This window comes from Suricata suricatta, chromosome 6 (genome assembly GCF_006229205.1).
Source record: "Suricata suricatta isolate VVHF042 chromosome 6, meerkat_22Aug2017_6uvM2_HiC, whole genome shotgun sequence".
NCBI classification, from domain to species: Eukaryota; Metazoa; Chordata; class Mammalia; order Carnivora; family Herpestidae; genus Suricata; species Suricata suricatta.
This window is the reverse complement of record NC_043705.1, coordinates 57,269,219-57,289,211: the sequence shown is the minus strand read 5'-3', so window position 1 is coordinate 57,289,211 and position 19,993 is coordinate 57,269,219. Positions and strand designations below refer to the sequence as shown.

The 19,993-nt window shown below is 38.4% G+C and overlaps 1 protein-coding gene across 3 annotated transcripts in view; it reads left to right on the top strand.

Annotated features, from left to right (window-relative positions):
* The window catches only part of DHFR (dihydrofolate reductase), a 27,552-nt gene extending 8,545 nt beyond the window's left edge, over positions 1-19,007 (top strand). For 2 of the 3 annotated variants that reach the window (XM_029942522.1, XM_029942524.1), the window contains 3 exons: positions 807-933; positions 3,102-3,217; positions 9,662-10,164. In XM_029942522.1, the coding sequence (XP_029798382.1) occupies positions 807-933; positions 3,102-3,217; positions 9,662-9,740 (322 nt within the window). In that variant the 3' untranslated portion in view covers positions 9,741-10,164. Of the gene's footprint in view, positions 1-806; positions 934-3,101; positions 3,218-9,661; positions 10,165-18,915 lie in introns of those variants that run through there. The other variant, XM_029942523.1, reaches the window with a different exon arrangement.
* The last annotated feature ends 986 nt before the right edge of the window (positions 19,008-19,993 follow it).

Genomic DNA, 19,993 nt, shown 5'->3' with positions numbered 1-19,993 from the left:
TACAGTAAACACCTGTATACCTAACACATAGATTCTTCCATTTACAATTTATTATGCTTATTTTACCATCTATCCATCAATTGTTGTTTATGCATTTCAGAGTAGTGGAGACATTGGTATGTTTTCCCTAAATACTTCAGCATATATATCTTAACTAAAGTTCAATATTTCTTTACAATTTTATTCTTTTTTTTTTTTTAAGTTTATTTTGAGAGAAAGCAACCATGCAAGTGTACCTACACACAAGTTGGGGAGAGGGAGAGCGAGAATCCCACGCTGACAGCACATAGCCCAACGCAGGGCTTGATCTCATGAATCATGAGATCATGACCTGAGCTGAAATCAAGAGTCAGACGCTTAACCAACTGAGCCTCCCAGGCGCCCCATCTTTTGTAATAAATATTACATACAACGAAATGTACAAGTCTTAAATGTACTTCTGCTAAGTTCTCACAAATACATGCACCTATATAACCCCATACCCAAGACAGAGAATGTTACCATGCCCCTCATAAGTTCCCTTATGCCTCTTCCCAATCTTTACTCCATCCCTCCAGAGACAACTACTCTTCTGATTTTTTCCAACCATAAATACCACCAGACGTGTTTGTTTTTTTGATTCATTGTGGTCCATACATACACAAATATGATTTGAATTATTGCTCATAGTCCATATTGATGTTTTTTATTGAAAGATTTCATATATATGATGATTTTGGTTTTATATTGCTTATTCCTATTCAGATTATTTGCCTAGTATGAATGGGTTTTATAGAAAATATTTGTAATTATTTCTTTAACCTCAGGGAACCTCCACAAGGAGCTCATTTTCTTGCCCAAAGTCTGGATGATGCCTTAAAACTTACTGAGCAACCAGAATTAGCAGATAAAGTGGACATGGTTTGGATAGTGGGAGGCAGTTCTGTTTATAAGGTAAGTAAAATCAGAAAGAAGTGTTCTATGCCACTTTCCTTCAGCTTCCTGCCATCTGAACTTCAAAAAAATTAAGCCATAAACAAAGGAAGTAAATTATCCCTACTGTAAGCTAGACACATTGTCAATTTGAATTATTTATTTTAGATAAAGTCAGTTTTTAAGCCTGTTTAGTTTATTTTTGATTTAAAATAGTTGATGTTTCTAATTTAAAAACCTTCTAGGGGCACCTGGGTGGCTCAGTTGCTTAAGCGACCAGCGTCAGGTCATGATATCATGGTTCATGGGTTTGAGCCCCGCATCAGACTCTGTGGTGACTGCTGAAGCCTGCAGCCTGCTTCAGATTCTGTGTCTCCTTCTCTCTCTGTTCCTCCCCCACTCACACTCTCTGTTCTCTCTCAAAAATAAATAAACATTAAAAAATTATAAAAACATACTAAATCCTTCCCTTAGAATTGTACTAGCATTGCACTGTTTTCTGCTCCCTGCATGTGCCCTGATATACTGAATTACCCCCTTTTTTTCAAGAATATATAGGTTATTACTGAGGAAGGGACGGGGCTCTCCGGTGCTACACACTGACTAGATGTATATGAATTTGTTGAAAGGAAGCAACCATTTTATATAATGATTTCATAATATAAGGAAAACAAGTAAAAGAGAAGAGTTCTTATTTTTTTTTTCCAGTCTTGCGGCCTCTTGTGGTTTTTTTACACTTATCATGCCATGAATTCACAGGGAATGGGTTCAAACAGTCCAGGCTCTTTTCCATTGGTTCTCCCAAAGTGTACTTCCCTGGGGGAGCAGGCTGGCCCTTCAATTGAACCCACGTACCTTTCTCTTTGGCTTCCTTCTTTTTCAGATCATTTTCTTTCACATGCTTTAGGAAGCTATCTCTGCTCTTTTGAGTGCTTCATTTGCTCAATATGTACATGAATTCTGCCAAGGATCTTGCCCTTGTCTGTTCACAACAATGCCAATAGCATGCTGGGTAACACGGTACGTTCCTCCAGCTTTGCAACAGTAGAATGTTTAGGCTTATCTTCCCTGGGGCCAGCCTGGTTTTGTAACCAGAGTCTCATTGGAACACAGCCGTACCCGTTGGCTTAGTAGTGTGTACAGCTGCTGTCACTCACAAAGGTAAGAAAGAAACCACATGGTCCACAAAACCTAAAATATTTACCAGATGTCCCTTTACAGAAAAGGTTGTGCCAGATAGCATTTTCTTGGATACAGACCTTCACATGCTGCCACGGTTCTTCCTAGTCAGGTTTTCTAATTGTTGATAACATAAAGAATTGGTAGGATATTTATTTGGTTGGGGCAGGAGAATACATTATTTGATATATGCTATAGTAAAAAGTCAAAAATAAAAAGTAACATTTGTTCTCTGCCCTTATTTGGAATTTCACACACTTGAAATTATATATTCTTTTCTTTCATAAGCTATTTGAAAATCAAGGGTTATTACTTTCTTGGAGATGCAGTTAGGATTCATGACTTTTTATTAGAGTTTTAAGATACTCATTCAAGGCAGTTTTTTTCTATAGAAACTGTCAACAGTAGCATAGGCAATAGTTAGAAAAGTCATTAACAATATAAGGCCAAATACAATCATTAGCAACAAGAGGCTAAGAAAGTAAATTACCTACTAGCATAGTAGCTATTTGCTAAGAAGTGGAAGCGTTATTAAATTCTCTGTAAATGTACTAAGTATGCATGCCCTGGGGATTTTCAATAATCAAAGTCTCATAAAATTATACTATCTTACCTACATATACATATGCAAATTTTCCTATGGAGAGCAACTAGATAATTTAGGGTTCTTAATTCTTAAACCATCACCAAAGATAAAAGATAATACTGAATGCTTCAATGAAAAAGGAGTTCATGTAAGCAAACTAGAGGCCAGAATATATTTAAACTCATTCTCATAATTACTGATAATGATTAGTGCCATTCTCAAAATAACTAAGACATACTTTGCAGGACCCCAAACTTAATAGTAGAATATTTCAATCGCATGCTTTGGGGGTGACAAGTTATATGGCATGTCTCTTAGTATCTGATACAAACTTGACTATGTAATTAAAACAAACAAATCTTAGAGGTTCTATTTCTTTTGACAGATAAATAATGAAATTGATGTCTTTTGTGTTTTTTTAAAGGAAGCCATGAACAGGCCAGGCCATCTTAGACTATTTGTGACCAGGATTATGCAGGAATTTGAAAGTGACACATTTTTTCCAGAAATTGATTTGGAGAAATATAAACTTCTCCCAGAGTAAGTAAAATGTTATTAATTTGTCTGAAGTACTTTTGGATTTCCTGCTTAAGAATTAGAGAAACAGTTTATCTCTTCATATTGAATTTGGAGTAGAGTAGTAATGTGTTCTGTAGACAAATACTTTAGGAATTTTTGGAAATCTGCTTTAACAAACCTGGGAATATTTAAGTTCTAATAATTTGACTGAAATCTAGAGAGTAGTCGTTAATTCATTCTATGAGATCTCTGCTTAGCATCAGACAATGTTTTAGGCACTGGGGAAACAGTGCTTACCATGCTAGATGTTGTCACTGCTAAGATTAGATTCTTTGTAGTAGAGAGGGAGGGGAACAAATGATAGATAAACATCAAGAGAGTTGCTATACAGAGAACTGAAATATTGTGATGTGGTAAAGACTGTATTGTCTGAGAAGTCCTCTCTGAAGAGGTGGTGTCTATGCTGAGATCTAAATGGCAAGAAGCCAACCATGCCAAGAGAAGAGCATTCCAGAAACCAGAAATAGCTAGTGTAGAGACCAGAGGGCATGAACATGCTTGGTGTGCTCCCTGACCCTGAAAACTACTGTGAGCATTGTAAGCAAGGGGGAGGCCAAAGGGGTCAGACCAGATGCAAGTTTAGAGGGTTTGGAGTTTAGAGAGTGACATTGTTCCAGCTGTTTGTGGAGAACAGAGCAGAATGGACAAGAGTGAAGCCGGGTGACCAGTTAGCTGCAGAAGTTGAGGTGAAAGGACAAGGGACTTGGCTGGCATTCACTGGTGGAGATGGAAGAACAGGTTACTACAAAGTTGTGATTTCAGCATGAGACTGCCTCATTTTGAAAACTCATAGCATTTTAGTGTAAAAGCACTTTTCAGCTGTTGGCTATGAAGAGTAAAAGTAGAAGATTAATTGTGTCAACACTTTCAGACTAGGTTTTAACACATCCTTCCAAATATTCTCAGTTGAATACAGTCATAATTCTTTGTGAGTTTGTTTTGAGAAATAACTCCTAAAAGAACATTCAGAGCCAAATTTAAATAAGTGGATGGCCAACCTTTAGAGGAATAGTCTATAGAGTACTAGGTAATAGTCTTGAATCTAATGAAATGTGTAACAGACTTCCTTGGGCTCTTAATTAGCTCTGAAGGGAACTGAAAATTGTAAGAACTCTAAAAACTTTCTAAAAAGCTAAAATATAGGCTTTTGCTTAGTTTCCAAAGGTGACTGCATAGAAAAATCACAGAGTGATTTCATGTATATTTACAAAGTCATTTGTGTTTCTTTGTCACATCTGACATATTTTCTATTGTCCTTAGGTTGCTGATTCTCACATTATGTCAGTTGATCTCTTGTCCCTCATTCCTATCTCTTTGATGCTAAAAAAAAAAAAAAGTTTACTGTGTGAATTTACCTTTCCAAATCCTTTGCTCTCCATCAGACCTTTCCAAAACTGTGACCCTTCAGGATCCTTGAAAACTTAAAATATTTTAATACCGTTCTGGTTCCCTGGTTCTTAGCAATGAAAATGTTAACACCTTTACTTAGTGATGAGTCACACATCACACCATTCATCCATTGAAAGTTATAATTCAGTGGTTTTAGTATATTCACAGAGTTGGGCAACCAAAAATCCCTTTGGAGAATTTTGCCACCATCTAAGCAATATTTATTTTTCTAAACCATGAACATGTCATGTCTTTCTACTTACTTAGGTCTTCCTCAGTTTATTCTTATGTGTTTTATTCTTTTTGATGCTATTATAAATGGAGTTGTTTTCTTCATTTTATTTTCAGACTGCTCATTTGTATTACATAGATATACAAGTGATTTTTTTTTTATTGATCTTGTGTCCTGCAACTTTGCTGAACTCATTTATTCTGTTAGTGAACTCCTTAGGACTTTCTTTGTAGGCTATCATTTGCAAATAGAGGTAGTCTTACTTCTTCCTAATCCAGATTATATTTTTAATTTTATTTCTTTTTCCCCCCTAATTGCTCTGGCTAGAACCTCCAGTGCAATTATGAATAGAAGTGGCAAGGGTAAGACATCCTGGTCTTGCTCCTGCTCTTAAAGGGAAAGCATTCAGTCTTTTACCAGTAAGTATATTTTCTGTGGCGTTTTCATACATGCCTTTATCACATTGAGGAAGATTGCTTCTATTTCTACTTCATTGAGCATTTTTTATTGTGAAGGAGTGTTGGATTTTGTCAAATGCTTTTTCTGAGTTTATTGAGATAATCATGTGGTCTTTGTCTTTAAAAGGCTATTAATATGGTGTATTATATTGAATGATTTTCATGTTAAACTATTCTAGCATTTCTGGAATAAATCCACTTTGTAGTAATGTATATTCCTTTCTGTATGTTCCTGGATTTAATTTGCTTATATTTTTTTGAGGATTTTGCATTTATATTCATAACAGTTATTGGTCTGTAGTTTTCTTTTTTAATAATGCCTTCACCTTGTTTTTGGTGTCAGGAGAATACCAGCCTCACAAAATGAGTCAGGAAATGGTCTCTTTCCTCTTCTGTTTTTTGGAAGAGTGTGTGAAGGATTGGTAGTTGTCCTTACTTATTTTTTTGATTGTGAGATCGTGACCTGAGCTGAAACCAAGAGTTGGATGCTTCACTGACTGAGCCAGTCAGTGCCCAGTTCTTTAAATGTCTTAGAGAATTTTAATAGTGGGAGGATTCAGGTAGGAAATTTCTACCCAAAATCCAAGGAAATTGCTCAAAAATGCACATTCTAAACAAGGCTATTACATCATTTGATGTTTATCTTACTTTCAAACCTGTACCAACATTATAACAACCTCTTGAACACAGAGTTGAGGGAACCCTCTAAGGGGAGATTTGGAGTATGTTAATCTTTCATGAAGTAGAAAAAAGAGAAATCTAGAAAGACAAAGGGAATATACTTTGTCCCTGCAAGTCTGTAATGTTGCTCACTTCTTGAACTGCTTTCTCTCCAAATCTCTGTACATTAGTGAACTTGGAATTGCTACGTCCTGTCCAGAAATGAACTCTGATTGTTCTCTACTCCCCCTTTCTCTTTTCCCACAGCTACAGAGTTTAGGCCCCCATTCTATTAGTGGCCCTCTTGTGGTTACATAAGCCTCAGCTCAAACAGTTATCTTTTATCAACACCGTATTCCTGGTAATAAAAACACTAGTAAGATGAAATAAAGATGAGAGGACTATTGTGAAGTGCAAAGAGAGTAAAATTAGAATGGAGGTGAAGCCACAAGTGATGAAAATCTAAAAGCAGAAATAAATCTTAACAAAGTTATGTTTTACTTTGTGTCTGCTTTTTTCCCTCAAGGTAAGGCCTTTTTTTTTTTTTTTTGACAGCAGCATGGCAGCCTGTCCTCTAGGGCTCTGCCCTCATTCATCTTACCAGGAAGAAATCTTTCCCATCTCAGACTATTTCACACTAGGCTCCAGCCAAACCAGCAGGCCTGAATATTTTATACCAGCAGTTTTCTGCTTAATGAGCCCCAATCAGATTTTTTCCTTGTAGTTAACAACCTTCCATGGAACTATGCAGTCAAAGAGCATAAAGGCCAGACGAGGACCTGAGACTGTAGTCCGCCCCAGAGCTGGGAAAATGCCGCTTATCAATGGACAAATTTAAGAGGGTTTTTGATGGGCTGGCATTTCCTTTTCTGTTCCCATTAGCTCCTAACTATCCAACAGGATCCTTATTCATATTATTTGTGTTTCCTCCTAAGCCTGTGCTTGCTATAGTCTTCATTTTATTTTAGTTGTGAGTTGTTTCCTATAGATAACTGTTTTAGGGACTCTATTTACCTCTTTGTTAGACTTCAGATTAAATCATCTCATTATTATTTTAATGCTTTTTCAGTTCAAATCTTGTTTCTTCATCTCTATTGGATTCCTTACTACCTGAAGATTCTCGAGGGGGATCTCTATCTGGATGGTTCATAACGAATAAGAGGCATTTCCACATCCTGTTAGGCTTAAACGCAGAATTCATATGTAACTCCTAGGCAGTTTGCTCTTCAGAAAAGTTTGGAATTATGCTGGTTGGGGTCGTGATATCATTATTAAAGCAGACTGAGTACGGAGGCGCCTGGGTAGCTCAAGAGGCTAAGCCTCCCACTCTTGAGTTTGACTCAGGGCATGATCTCACAGCAGCGAGACTGAGCCCCGTGTCAGGCCTCCATTGGGTGTGGAGCCTGCTTGGGATTCTCTCTCTCTCTCCCTCTCTCTCTCTGTCTCTCTCTCTTAAAAAGAAAAAAAAAAAAAAGACTGAATATATGATATTGTGGAAAGTAAAATTAATCTGAAGCAGAACTGAATTTCAGTTTCACAGAACAGATTAACATTAATATGATGGCTAGTAACCATACCCAGCCAATAAGATAGTATTTCTAAGTATTATTTGTGGTTTTAGAAATAATTTTGTATTTTGCTTTTATCTTATTAACTGAGAACCTTGCTACTCTTGAGAATTTTACAAACACACAAAAATGTAAATGTTACTTTTGGTGACTCATTCCAAAGAAACTAAAATTATGGTTAAAGGTTGGCCTCTTAAAATCATTGCTTTAAAAAAGAAAAATGCTATATTTCTACTAAAACAGTTGAACAGAAACAGCTCAGAAAATGGTTAGTAAATAGAAACATAGTTTCTTCCTCTGGAATGTAAATTTTTGAAGAAAAAACATCTTTTTATTTTCCTCATATGTTATATTATTGTTATTTTATATGTTTATGTTTTTTATCAAATGGCATAACCTCTGATTAGTCAACAAAAGATTAATACCTATTATTACTCAGCATTGCATTGGCTATCATAAGAGATTTAAATCTTTTCCTGTCTTATCCCTGCAACAATGAGTTTAGAAAATAATGGGGATAAAACAAACTTATAATATTAAAGGATAACATTTATAGAGCACTCAGTGCCAAATTACTCATAAGGATGAAGACAGGAGAACCTGAGTCAGACACAAGTCCAGTTAAAACAGGTGTTCCCCACTTGGAGCATACAGGGGTGCAGCTCACATAATACTGACGAAGTGCAAGATTTGGGCTGGAGACAAGAGTGGTCAGTACAGTCCTCAGTGGAGGACCTCAGGATTTTTTTGTTGGTGGTGGTGGTGGGTTTTTCAGTGAGGAAAAAAAATGTTATTGCAAGAATATAACAGGAGACCTCCTCTCAACAAAATTTTAATTATCCAATATAGTGTTGTTAACTATAGGCACAGTGTTGCCCAGCACTTCTCTAGAACTTAATCATCTTACACAATAAACTTTATTTCCTTTGAACAACTGTGTTTCCCCTTTCCCTCAACCCTGTCAACCACCCTTCTACTCTCTGTTCTTATGAGTTTGGCCATTTTAGATAATGCAGTATTTGTCCTTCTGTGACTGGCTTATTTCACTTAGCATAATGATCTCCAAGTTCATCCATGTTGCTGCATGTGGCAGGACTTCCTTCTTTTTTGAAGTTGAATAATATTCCACTGTATGTAAATATAGCATTTTTGTTTAATCTGTCCATCTGTTGATGGGCATTTAGGTTGCTTAGGTACTGTAAATTAGGCTGTAGTGAATATGGGAGGGTACATATCTCTTTGGGATCCTGATTTGTTATAAAAAAAAAAAGAGAGAGAGAGAATAACAAGTGTTGGTAAGGATGGAGAGAAACTCTTGTGCACTGTTGATGGGAATGCTAACTGGTGCAGCCACTCTGGAAAACAAGATGGAGCTTCCTCAAAAATACTAAAAATAGAGCTACCACATGATCTAGCAACTCCACTTGTTGGTTTATACCCAAAGGAGGGCTGGGTTTTGAATTGGAAGGTGGAGGGAGCACAAACCTAAGCTACAGTTATAATATCTCAGATGAACAGTGACGTCGTAAAAGAATCGCCGTAAGGCACACGCTGGGAAATGAGAGCCTGTGGTGTCCACTGATTAAACAGCAGAGTCTTTCACCACCAGGACACATACCTGCAGTTCTGCCCTAAGCAGCTAAAGGTTCTATCTTGTTTTTTGTTTGCTCACACAGGAAATTTGATATCAAGTGTAAGATCTGCAAAATATTAAGAAATTTCATCCTGGCTGGGTGATAGTGGAAAGGTAAAAGAGAAACTGCTGACAGCGGCTAGTTTGGGACAGAAATAGGAGTCAGAAGGAAAGGAGAAATTGTACTTTTCATTTTCTAACGTTCTGTACAGTTTGAAAGTTTTTCTTTTTGTTTCATACGCTGTTACATAGCGTATTTGCATGAGGGACGCCTGGGTGGCTCAGTCAGTTAAACATAGCGTATTTGCATGATACCCAATTTCACAGTGGCTTACTCTTGTGAAGAAAAGAAGGAAGAGAAAACTTATTTACCTTATTGATGCCTTTTGGCTGAACTCTCTTTTTAATTGACACATTATCTATCTTTTTTTAATTGACATTATTATGCATATTTTTCTTTTACAGATACCCAGGTGTTCCTTCTGATGTCCAGGAGGAGAAAGGAATTAAGTACAAATTTGAAGTATATGAGAAGAACAATTAATGTGAAGATGTTTTCTGACTTATGTCAAGTTAGTTTTCCCCCTTTCCTCCAATTATATATTTTTTAATATTAAGAGAAAAAGACTTTTGTTGACGTTAGGTCAATGGGTAATAATTTCTAAGCAATGAGATTTTATAAATTAATCTTAATAAGATTATAGGTGAGATTAGTCTTAACTAGACCATATCAGGTAACTGTTTGTGAAACATTTTTTGCTGTAGCTGCATGATACCCATCCAGGACCAGCACCTGTGGTAGCCTATCTTTCAATAACCAAAGTGAGAAAATCCCGAGAACAGGAGTTGAAACCAGGACCTATAGAGATAGAACTAGGCATATTTGTCCAAAGGTCAGACATGGATTATAAACCTAAGAGCTAGAACTCAAATATTAAAAGAAAATTAATCAAAATAGCAACTTTGAATTCTCTATGCACTTGACTCTTCTCAAAAAAAGTTCTGTTCACTCAGATAAGCAATCAGTAAGTTGAGGTAACTCTGGTATAGTCCATGGGGATAGTAAAGACGCAGGTAGGACCCTACCTGTTTGAAGGTTAAAAGAAAAGGTCTGAGACCTCTAAAAACTCTATTTCTGATCTTCAGTGAGATTCCATGGATGTTACATTGATAGAACAAAAAAAGAGTTTTCTAAACAAGCATATGGCTAAACTCAGAATTGAAAAGGTAATAAATTGAAACTAGATAATGCTAGAAACCAAAATTATGAAGTTGGAAATGAAATTAAACTTCACTGAATTTAAGAGTGAAAATTAAAACATGGTTTCCTATCATATTAGCAAAGATTTGGATTGTTAGGTACCCAAAGAAAGCATTTTTTGCCTTGTAAATTAATACAACTTTTTTTAAGTTTAAGTTAACAATATCAATTAAAATTAAAAATATTCTGGGTAGGGACCCAGAGCTGCCACTGCCTGAACAAAGAGATGGACCCAAGAGAATTTATTGCACCAGTTTTTTAAACTTGGAAACAGGGACCCCTGGGTGGCTTAGTCAGTTAAGCATCGGACTCTTGATCTCACCTCAGGTAATGATCTCACAGTTCATAAGATCAAGCCCCACACTGGTTTCTGCACTGACGCATGGAGCCTGCTTGGGATTCTCCCTCTCTCTCTCTCTCTCTCTCTCTCTCTCTCTCTCTGCACAACCCCCCCCCCCATTCAAGCACACACACACTCTCTCTCTAAATAAACTTTAAAAAAAAATACTTAAAAAATAAAATAAAACTTGGAAACAGCCCAAATGACAATCAATAAAGAAATAACCAACCAATATGTCTGCAAAATTTAATATTGTATGTAGCAGTTAAAAAGAATGAAGTACTGACAGAAAAATGCCAAAGACTGTTAAATAAAGGAAGCAAATTATGTATCATACCTAAAAAGTTTAACAATGGTATGTAGTATGTGTAGGAAAATGTATGCTGAAACTGTCAACTATCAGAATTAAGCATGTTTTTTATGAATTAGGCATGCCTACTGTGATTAGGTTTTTTGGAGGTATTACGTGCTTGATTTCATGAACAATTAAGATAACAATTGAGCCCTTTATAAAGGTTCAGCAGTAAAATTAGGATAAAGAACATCAAGAGTAAAAAGAAATTTACAAAAATCTTCCATAGAGAAAAAAAAAATAGACCACAGACAAGATTTAGGAATCAATACTGCATGAGACTTAACAATCCTTAAAACAGTGGAGCTCTCTGCAAGGAACATAGTCCTTGCAAACTATTAGTACAGGTATCTAGAATTTTTAGAACTCAGATGTTTATAAGAGAAAGAAGCAAGCCATCTAGAGAAGAGGAAACACAAATAGCCGATGAATTCGTTCCCACTAGTAACTGGGGAAATGCAAATTAAAACTGCAATAAGGTACCATCCCACGTACATCACCTGTGGCCTTCTCACCAATACTGGACACTGTCAGCCTTTCACCATGTTGGAAATACTTATTCGGGATGAAGAAGCACATACCCTTCAACCTAGCAGTTGTACCCAAGGAGAAATACCAAGAGAAAACCTATGTAGTTAGAAATTTCAGTGACCCAAATGGACTAATACACTTAAATCTGGTAACTATTTGAGGACAATATGGGAGGGAAAGTGGCGATAGTTGTCTAAGAGCTAAATCCTCATCGATGTCATACCAGGAAATCACTAATGAGTAAAGTAACAAATCAAGATATGATAAATTATTTGAGAAAAAGCAACAGAAAAATGCTAAAAATTAAAAGCCATTAATCTGGAGAATTGGGAGGGTGTAGGGCAGGAGACTGCTCAGGTTTTTTATAAACTTTAATAGTCTAAAAGTAATACATAATACATGTATTCATTTGAAAAATGACCAAAATAGTTAACTGGAGGAAAGAAACCAGCACAAACATAACTACCAGAGAGGATGCAAATGCTTGCCAATGCAAAGGGACAGCTAAGGTTGGGGAGAAAGAGCAGGGGACTACTGTTTTCACTGTAAGACTTTTGGGATCTTGATTTTATTTAACCATTTTCATGTATTCCGTAATAAAAATTCTTCCTTGATAAGTTGCTAGTTTGTAAGTGTTGACTTCCTGATACTCCTTGAACACCTCACATAAAATTTCAGACCCTTACGGCAATTTATCTCCAGAGTCCACTTAAAAATGTAAAGAAGAAAACATATAATTAGCCAAGGGTCACAAAAAATTCCTAAGATCGATTGCTAGGAAACCATCAGGCTTTCTCTTGTGGTTTCTTCATTTTCGAGACAAATGCAAATCTTGCTTTTTCCACACTGATTTATGAAATAGCACTGTCAAGCATTGATAATTTGAGACTAAAATGTAAATAATAAAACTTGCTCATGTGTTCTAAACATTCAGGTTAGCCCATTTTATGTTTCTCTGAGGTTGAAATTATGTAACACCCACATCCTAATACAATGTTTCTCAAAATGTCCTCTCCAGTACACCTATATGAGGGATGGGTCCCAGAATCTGCAGTGTAAACAGCACCCCCAGATGATTCTGAAGTATACCAAAGGATGTAAATCACTGAGTTAGAGTGCTTCTGCCCTCCAAGGGTTAAAAAAAAAAAAAAAAGCACCTGAAACTTCATTTCCTATCTCTAGGGTATCTAAGTAAAGCAAAATAGAAAAATGAGCAAATTGTAAGTCAAGGCGTAAGAGATTGGAGAAAGTAAAATTGAAAGATTAGACCTATGTGTTGCTGCTCTAGTTAAAAACTAAAGACTTGTCATATATTAAATATATTTTAAAAAGTACATATGAAAGTAATATCAGTAACTCAAAGAGATACATAGTAAGCAAATGCAAGAACAGATGTCCTGTTACAAGATGCCATGTGTGTACACACACACACACACACACACACAGTTTACAGAGTACTGTAAACTAAAAAGTACAGCAAATGACCTAATTAGGCAACATGGCTTGATGAGGGAGTTGTCGATTGGCCAGCTTCCGAAAGAGTTCAGAATAGTGATTTCTGAATGATTGAAACCTGTGAAAAAGGATGTTCCATTTGGGACAAAAAAAGAAATTCATTAATTAAATGGGTATCAGGAATAGAATTAGAGCCTGTAATGAAAAGATACTGGTTATAAAAGGGATAGAGCATCTAGCTAAATACAGGAAAGAAGCCCTACAATCTATGTGAAGTTGGGCTATTCCTGTGGCAAAGATGAAATTGCATTGCTGACTATTTCTAATTATTTGGTCCTGCCCTTTCTGTTCCCCAGGAGACCTCAAGCAGACTGGGAAGTTTTTCTGTCTGTACATTGACATTTCTTTATTCTTTAAATCTCTTTATTCTTGGAACAAAGAGAACAAACCACATTGTTGTTTGGTATTTTTTTTTTTTAAGTTTATTTATTTTGAGAGAGGGAATCCCAAGCAGGCTCTGCTCTGACAGCGCGATCCCTGACATGGGACTCGACCTCAGAACCATGAGATCATGACCTGAGCCGATGCTCAATGGACTGAGCTACCCAGGCATTCCTGTTACGCGGTATTTCAAATAACTTGGCAGTCAGTAAACAAACTAGATGTGAAATTTATTACTGGAGGACAAGTTTTAGGTGGTCTGTACTTCTTTGCCCCATGGCCATGGGACACACAAACCCTGAAGGAATAGAGGGCTAGTCTGTAAGGCAGGAAGACTTAATGATGTTGGAACTCAGGAAAAAGCATAAAGAATAAAGAGAATTTCTACTACACCTACTAGACAAAATCATTTGGGAAGGCATCCTGAATTTTTGGAGCCCCTGGTCACAGCACCTGCAAAGGGTCAACGTTTGTCTGTGGAGTTTTTTATTGCCAGTCCTCTTTGAAAGGTGAATTATCAAATCTTAACCCCGAGGGTTTTGCTGTAGCATTTTATTATGAACTATTTCAAGCAACAGAGAGGCTGACTTATACGTTAAGCACCCATTTTTACCCATCACCTAGATTCTGTCATTGTTAACACTGCTATCTCTGCTTTACCTTATTTAGTCATCCGCCATCCGTCAGCCCATCTTATATTTTGATGCATTTCCAAGTAAGTTGTAGATCTCAGGATGTTTCATCCTTAGATTCTTCAGCTTGTGTGTCATCAACTACAGGTCAATAGTTGTTTACTTTTTGGGGGGAGGGTAAGATTTACATGGGAAGATGTCGATCTTAAGTGTAGCACTTTACAGGTTTTAGCAAATCCGTGTGTCCACCCCAGAAAACTTCTTCATACCCCCTTCCCAATAGCAAGCGCTATTCTGGGGCTTTTTTTCCTCATGATGGATTATTTTTGCCTATTTCTGAACTTCGTATGAATGGAATCACACAGGATGTCTGGCTTATTTCACTCAACATCATTTTTGAGAGTCACCGATGCTGTTGCATGTGTCACTTGATTGTTCCTTTTTATAACTTTGTCATATCCCACTGTATGGCCACACCACCATTTGTGTATCCTTTCTTCTGTTGATGGACATGCAGACTCTTCTAAAGTGGAATTTGAGCTTGGTATTGAAGGATCTAGAAAGATGGTGACTGAGGGTCAGGAGGAAGGCAGATCTGTGCTCCAGGCAGAGGAAAAACCATGAAGAAACTTTATCTCCAGATTCCAAAACACAGAACAAGGCCTTACCAAGGAAGGATAGGTGTCATCAGGCCCCGGGTCCATCCGGTGGCAAGTGGCTGCTTTACCTTTGAGGCAACTCTCAGTCTGTTCTCTCTTTTTCATAACCACATCTAGCTCAGGTCTTCATTTTCTCTCACTCGGGCTGTGGGGTCATCTACATTGGTGGTTTTTGATCTCTGACCTCCCTCCCAAATAAACTGCCGTAAACATGGCCACCAAAACAGTCTCTGAACTGCACCTCTTATAATGCACTGTCTCACCTTCATGCTGACCCAGCTAAGACCAAACTCCACCGTGGCCTTTTATGATCTTCTACAGACGGCAGTGACCAACCTCTGCAGACTTACTATCTGAAATTTTTACTCCCTATATGTTGTACACAAGCTGCCCTCAGCTCCTCACAAGTCCCCACATAGAGCCGAGCCCTGCCACACACACGCCCCTCCTTATGCAGTTCTTTCTCCGTATAATGGCCCCATCCCTAGATCATCCAGTCTACACCATGTGTGTTCCTCAGAGTCCTGTCCAAATTCAGAGGGCGCCCTCTCTCATGAAGCCTCCTCACCCTCCTCTGAATCCCCAGTGCTATCTCTGTTCCAGCCTTTACCTGCAGCTTGCCTAACAGCTGTTTGTTATTCTTACCTCCTCTCTTTCATCAGTTAGGAATGTCTTCAGCTGCAATTACCAGAAAATCTAATTAACAGTGGTGTAAACAAATTTGGATTGACTCACTCTGATTCTCTGGGTTTTTCCCTCAAGAGTTCAAAACAGCAGGACTCCTGAGTGGCTCAGTCAATTAAGTGATCGACTTCAGCTCAGGTCATGATCTTGCGGTTCATGAGTTCGAGCTCCATGTCGGGCTCTGTGCTGACAGCCTAGAGCCTGCTTTGGATTCTGTATCCCCCTCTCTCTCTGTCCCTTCCCTGCTCTCTCTCTCAAAAATAAATTAAAAAAAAAACATTTTTTAAAAAGACTTCAAAATGGCTACTACTGCTTCAGAAATCAAGCCATGTTCACAGCAGGAGGAAGAAAGGAAGTGAGAAACGTCAGGCACACGGTTCCCTTTCATCAAGAAAGCAAAAGTTTGTCCCAAATTCTCCTAGCCTTTGAGTCTAATTCTACTAATGCACATCAGAATTTAGGATCTCTGCCTTATAATGAATCTTGACCTATAATCTATCATTTTGTTCCCCCTACCCCAACAAAATCAAAGGTCTCCAGGCAAGGAAGGGAGGATGCATATGAGAATACAATTAATAGTGTTTGCTCATTTAGCTCTGCCGGACTACGAGCTGTTTCAAGGCAGAAACTATCTTATCTCTGTCTGTCTTGCCTCGAGATGTCTAGCATCTTCAAAATGTTTGTAGAATCTTGCAACCTGGAATTGAAATATCATATTTAATTTCTATCATATAGTCAATCTCATAATAAATTCTATGTGGCATCCACATTTGGGTTTGATTTGGCATTTCGTTATATTAGCCACATGTCTATAAATTACATTCCCAATCAATAGATTAAAACAAACTTGATGTGTACTTTCCCTATAGTACATTGAAAGAGAGGGGCGCCTGGGTGGCTCAGTCAATTACGCATCTGACTTTGGCTCAGGTCACGATCTCATGGTTTATGGGTTCAAGCCCCACATCAGGCCCTTCTTTCTTTCCTTTTTTCCCCTGTGAAAGATCTAGTTAATTCCTTTTTTTAAAATTGAAGTATAGTTCACACCCAATGTTACATTAGTTCCAGAAATATAACAAAGGGATTCCACAACTTTATATACCATGCTTTGCTCACCACAAGCGTAGTCACCATTCGTCACCATAAAACGGTACTAGAAGACCAGTGGCTGTATTCCCTATGCTGCACCTTTTATCCACATGACTTACTCATTCCATAACCGGAAGCCTCGTCTCCCACTCCTCTTCACCCATTTTGCCCATCCCCCGACATCCATCCCCTCTGGCAACCATCAGTTTCTTTTCTGGATTAATAGGTCTGTTTTTGCTTTTTATTTATTTGTTTTGTTTATATTCCATATATAAGGGAAATCATATAGTATTTGTCTTTCTCTGACTTATTTCACTTAGCATAAAAGCCTCTAGGTCCACCCATGTTGTCTCACATGAAAGATCTCATTCTTTTTTATGGCTGAGTAATATTCCTGTGTGTGTGTGAGTGTGTGTGTGTGTGTGTGTGTGTGTGTATACACACGCACCACTCTTCCTTATACATTCATCTACAGATGGACACTTGGGTTGCTTCCATATCTTGACTATTATAAATAATGCTGCATTAACATGAGGTACATATATCTTTCTGATTTTCTACTTTTGAATCTTTATTCTGAGGTTAAGAGATTGGTTTGGAAATGTGTCTTGCTTCGAGTGAGTCTCCTTGAAGTTTTTGAACCCGGAAGACTAAAAGGTGTTAATGCTAATTGTTCTTTAATGGTTGTGAGAAATATAAGCAAGGTTCAGGTCTTCTTAGAAAAGAACTCCATATATTAGGAAAGTGACTCATTCAAGGGCAGAGACTAAATGCCTCTTGTAAAGAATGGAATAATACCATTCTTTGTACATGGAAGTAATTTTATTAGAGCCTTTTTTAATATTACACATTGGGCTTGGTTTTTAGTTTTTATATTACCTATAGTCTCATTGCCTATGTCACTATGTTTGGTAAAAAGTGTTCTTCTGTTATAAGATATATTCTTGTTTGGCTTTTCTGTCTAGAACAGGAAGCCTGTCCTTCCCCAGGCCATAAGTGGCACAGGCTTTCTCACCATTCTCTCCTCAAAATGTACCCCTCAAAGGTCCTTGTTCCTGACTGTGAGTGGGAAGGGGGTCTGATGCCCACAGGCCTTCAGCTGGTGACTGCTTCTTGCTGGCCCTCGCGCCACCCAGAGTTCTCCTGTGTACATCCCCAGGGAGTCTGACCACCCAAACATCTTTCTCACTTCCCACCTCTACAGCACTTTGTGACACTGAGTTGAAATCAAGAACGGAATCAGTTTACTTAGTACACAGTTGGGGTGAGGGGGCAGAAAGCAGGCTCATCCATATTGAATGGTATTGAATCTCCAGAGTAAAAACTTTAGCTTATTACATCAAGTGCATACATGTCATTGTATCAGTTTGCATTTTCCCTAGAGAAACAATAAGAAATAGAGATAAATGTTAAGGAATTGCAGTTGTGAGAGCTGGCAAGTCTGAAATCTGTCGGGCAGGCCAGCAGGCTGGAAATTCAGCCAATTTGATGTTGGAATCTTGAGACAGTTTCTTTTCTGGAAACCCTACCCTTGTTATTGATTACATCAAGCCAGTTGTCAAGGGTGATATCCTTTACTTAAGGTCAACTGACTGTAGATGTTAACTATCTGCAAAATCCTTTCACAGCAACACCTAGATCTGTGTTTGATTAAATCACCAAGTGTTATGGTCTGGCCAAGTTAACACAGAATATGAACCATCACAGTAATGAAAGTAATCAAAGAAGTAATTGTGCTATATGCCTCCTAGAAGTTCTCTTCTTTTCACATCACAAATTTTTTTGAAAAAAGGCAACAGGCTCTTAAGCACTAAATGTGACATTTGTGGGTCTATCAGGATGCTTTTTCTTAAAAGAGTCTGTAGTTTAGTCTAAGCTGAATGTCAACCCCAGTGAAAGTTTCTTATTTATAAATGAATCTTAATTGTCTCCTTCTCCATAGTTCAGTGACTTCTCTAGCTTAGATTCAGACTGAAAGGTGAAGTCTGACCTTTAAGATAGTCTCTCCCGTACTCCTGCAAATACAGCTCCAACAGGACACCTCACTTTTGCTTTTTATCAGCACCCCCAGATATCTGCAGCTTCAAAACGCCTTTCTTTGGAAAAATCAAATCTGAAAATACTCAAAGTGCTGGCCTTCAGCTCTGCAGACTTTTGACAATGTACATTAAGTGCAGTTTGTTAAATCTGTTTCTTTTCATAGCCTGTGGCTTGCGAGTGATTTCTGGGAAAGGCTTGATTATAAGATAAGCTTTTTTTCTTTCGGTTCCAAAAGGTGACCGAACCCCAGGTATGTAATCATCAAGTAGAGGCATCTCTGCAGAGAAATGAGGGGGTGAGCAAGCCCCTCTGGGTCCACCATTTTCATTGCGCGGAGTCTTGAACCTACTACCCGTTCAGGGCTTGAAAAGCAGTGCCTGCCAGGAGCCCCGGAGGACGTGCCGCCCTCACAAGCCGCTGTGTGGGGGACCACGAGGGGGGCTTCAGCACTGCGTATGCTAACTTTTCAACACCATTTCTAAAGCCCGGGAAGAGGGCAGGAAAATATCCAGGCTTCGTCACAAGCCAGCCCTCAGATCCGTCCTTGAGTCATTCTGTTAAGTAGAACCGGGTAATTGTCTCGCTGGAAACCTGCAGAAACAGCTCGTGGGAAAGAACGATTTGCACCTGGAATATATTCGTTAGCTTGCGTGTCAAAAGGCCACACATGGATAGAAACCAAAATCTCGGCATTCTGTGCACACAGCCTTGAGACGTGAAGGGCAGAAGCCCATGTGCTCAAGCGGCCGCCTCTCTCCTCTCCCAGCCCCACCTGCCCAGCAAGCCTGGCGGCAGGTGGTGGGAGGGGGCGACCAGAACGCCTGGGGATTTGTGTTGAAAGAGCAGAGAAGGCAGCCGCCTTAAACAAATAAGTGCTGCGTGGAAGGCCTATTTCGGGCTTCTTGGGACCCTCCTACTGGTCTAGCTTAAATTGAGAGGGGATTTGGTTTGCCTCAATGGCTGTTTCCTCCCACTCATATTCACAGCGATAGCTTTTTTCCTTGTCATTAAAATACATTTAATATGCACCATTTTTGCATTGCCCTCTGCTAAAATTTGCACAAAGGCAATGTCCCTAATCCCGAGAATAGTGGAAAGAGCACTGGACTCAGAAGCCTGGGGTTTTATACGTGGGTCCACGTAGGAACATTCATTAAAAAAACCTCACTTTCAAGAAGTAACCCTTGTGGAATTACCTTGGATGACTGAGTGGGACAGAGTGTTGACGATAAAGACACACCCACTGAAACGGGAATGTAAAGGCCACTGGGAACCAGGGGGGCTCTGCCAGTTGCCAGTTGTGGTCTCTTTCC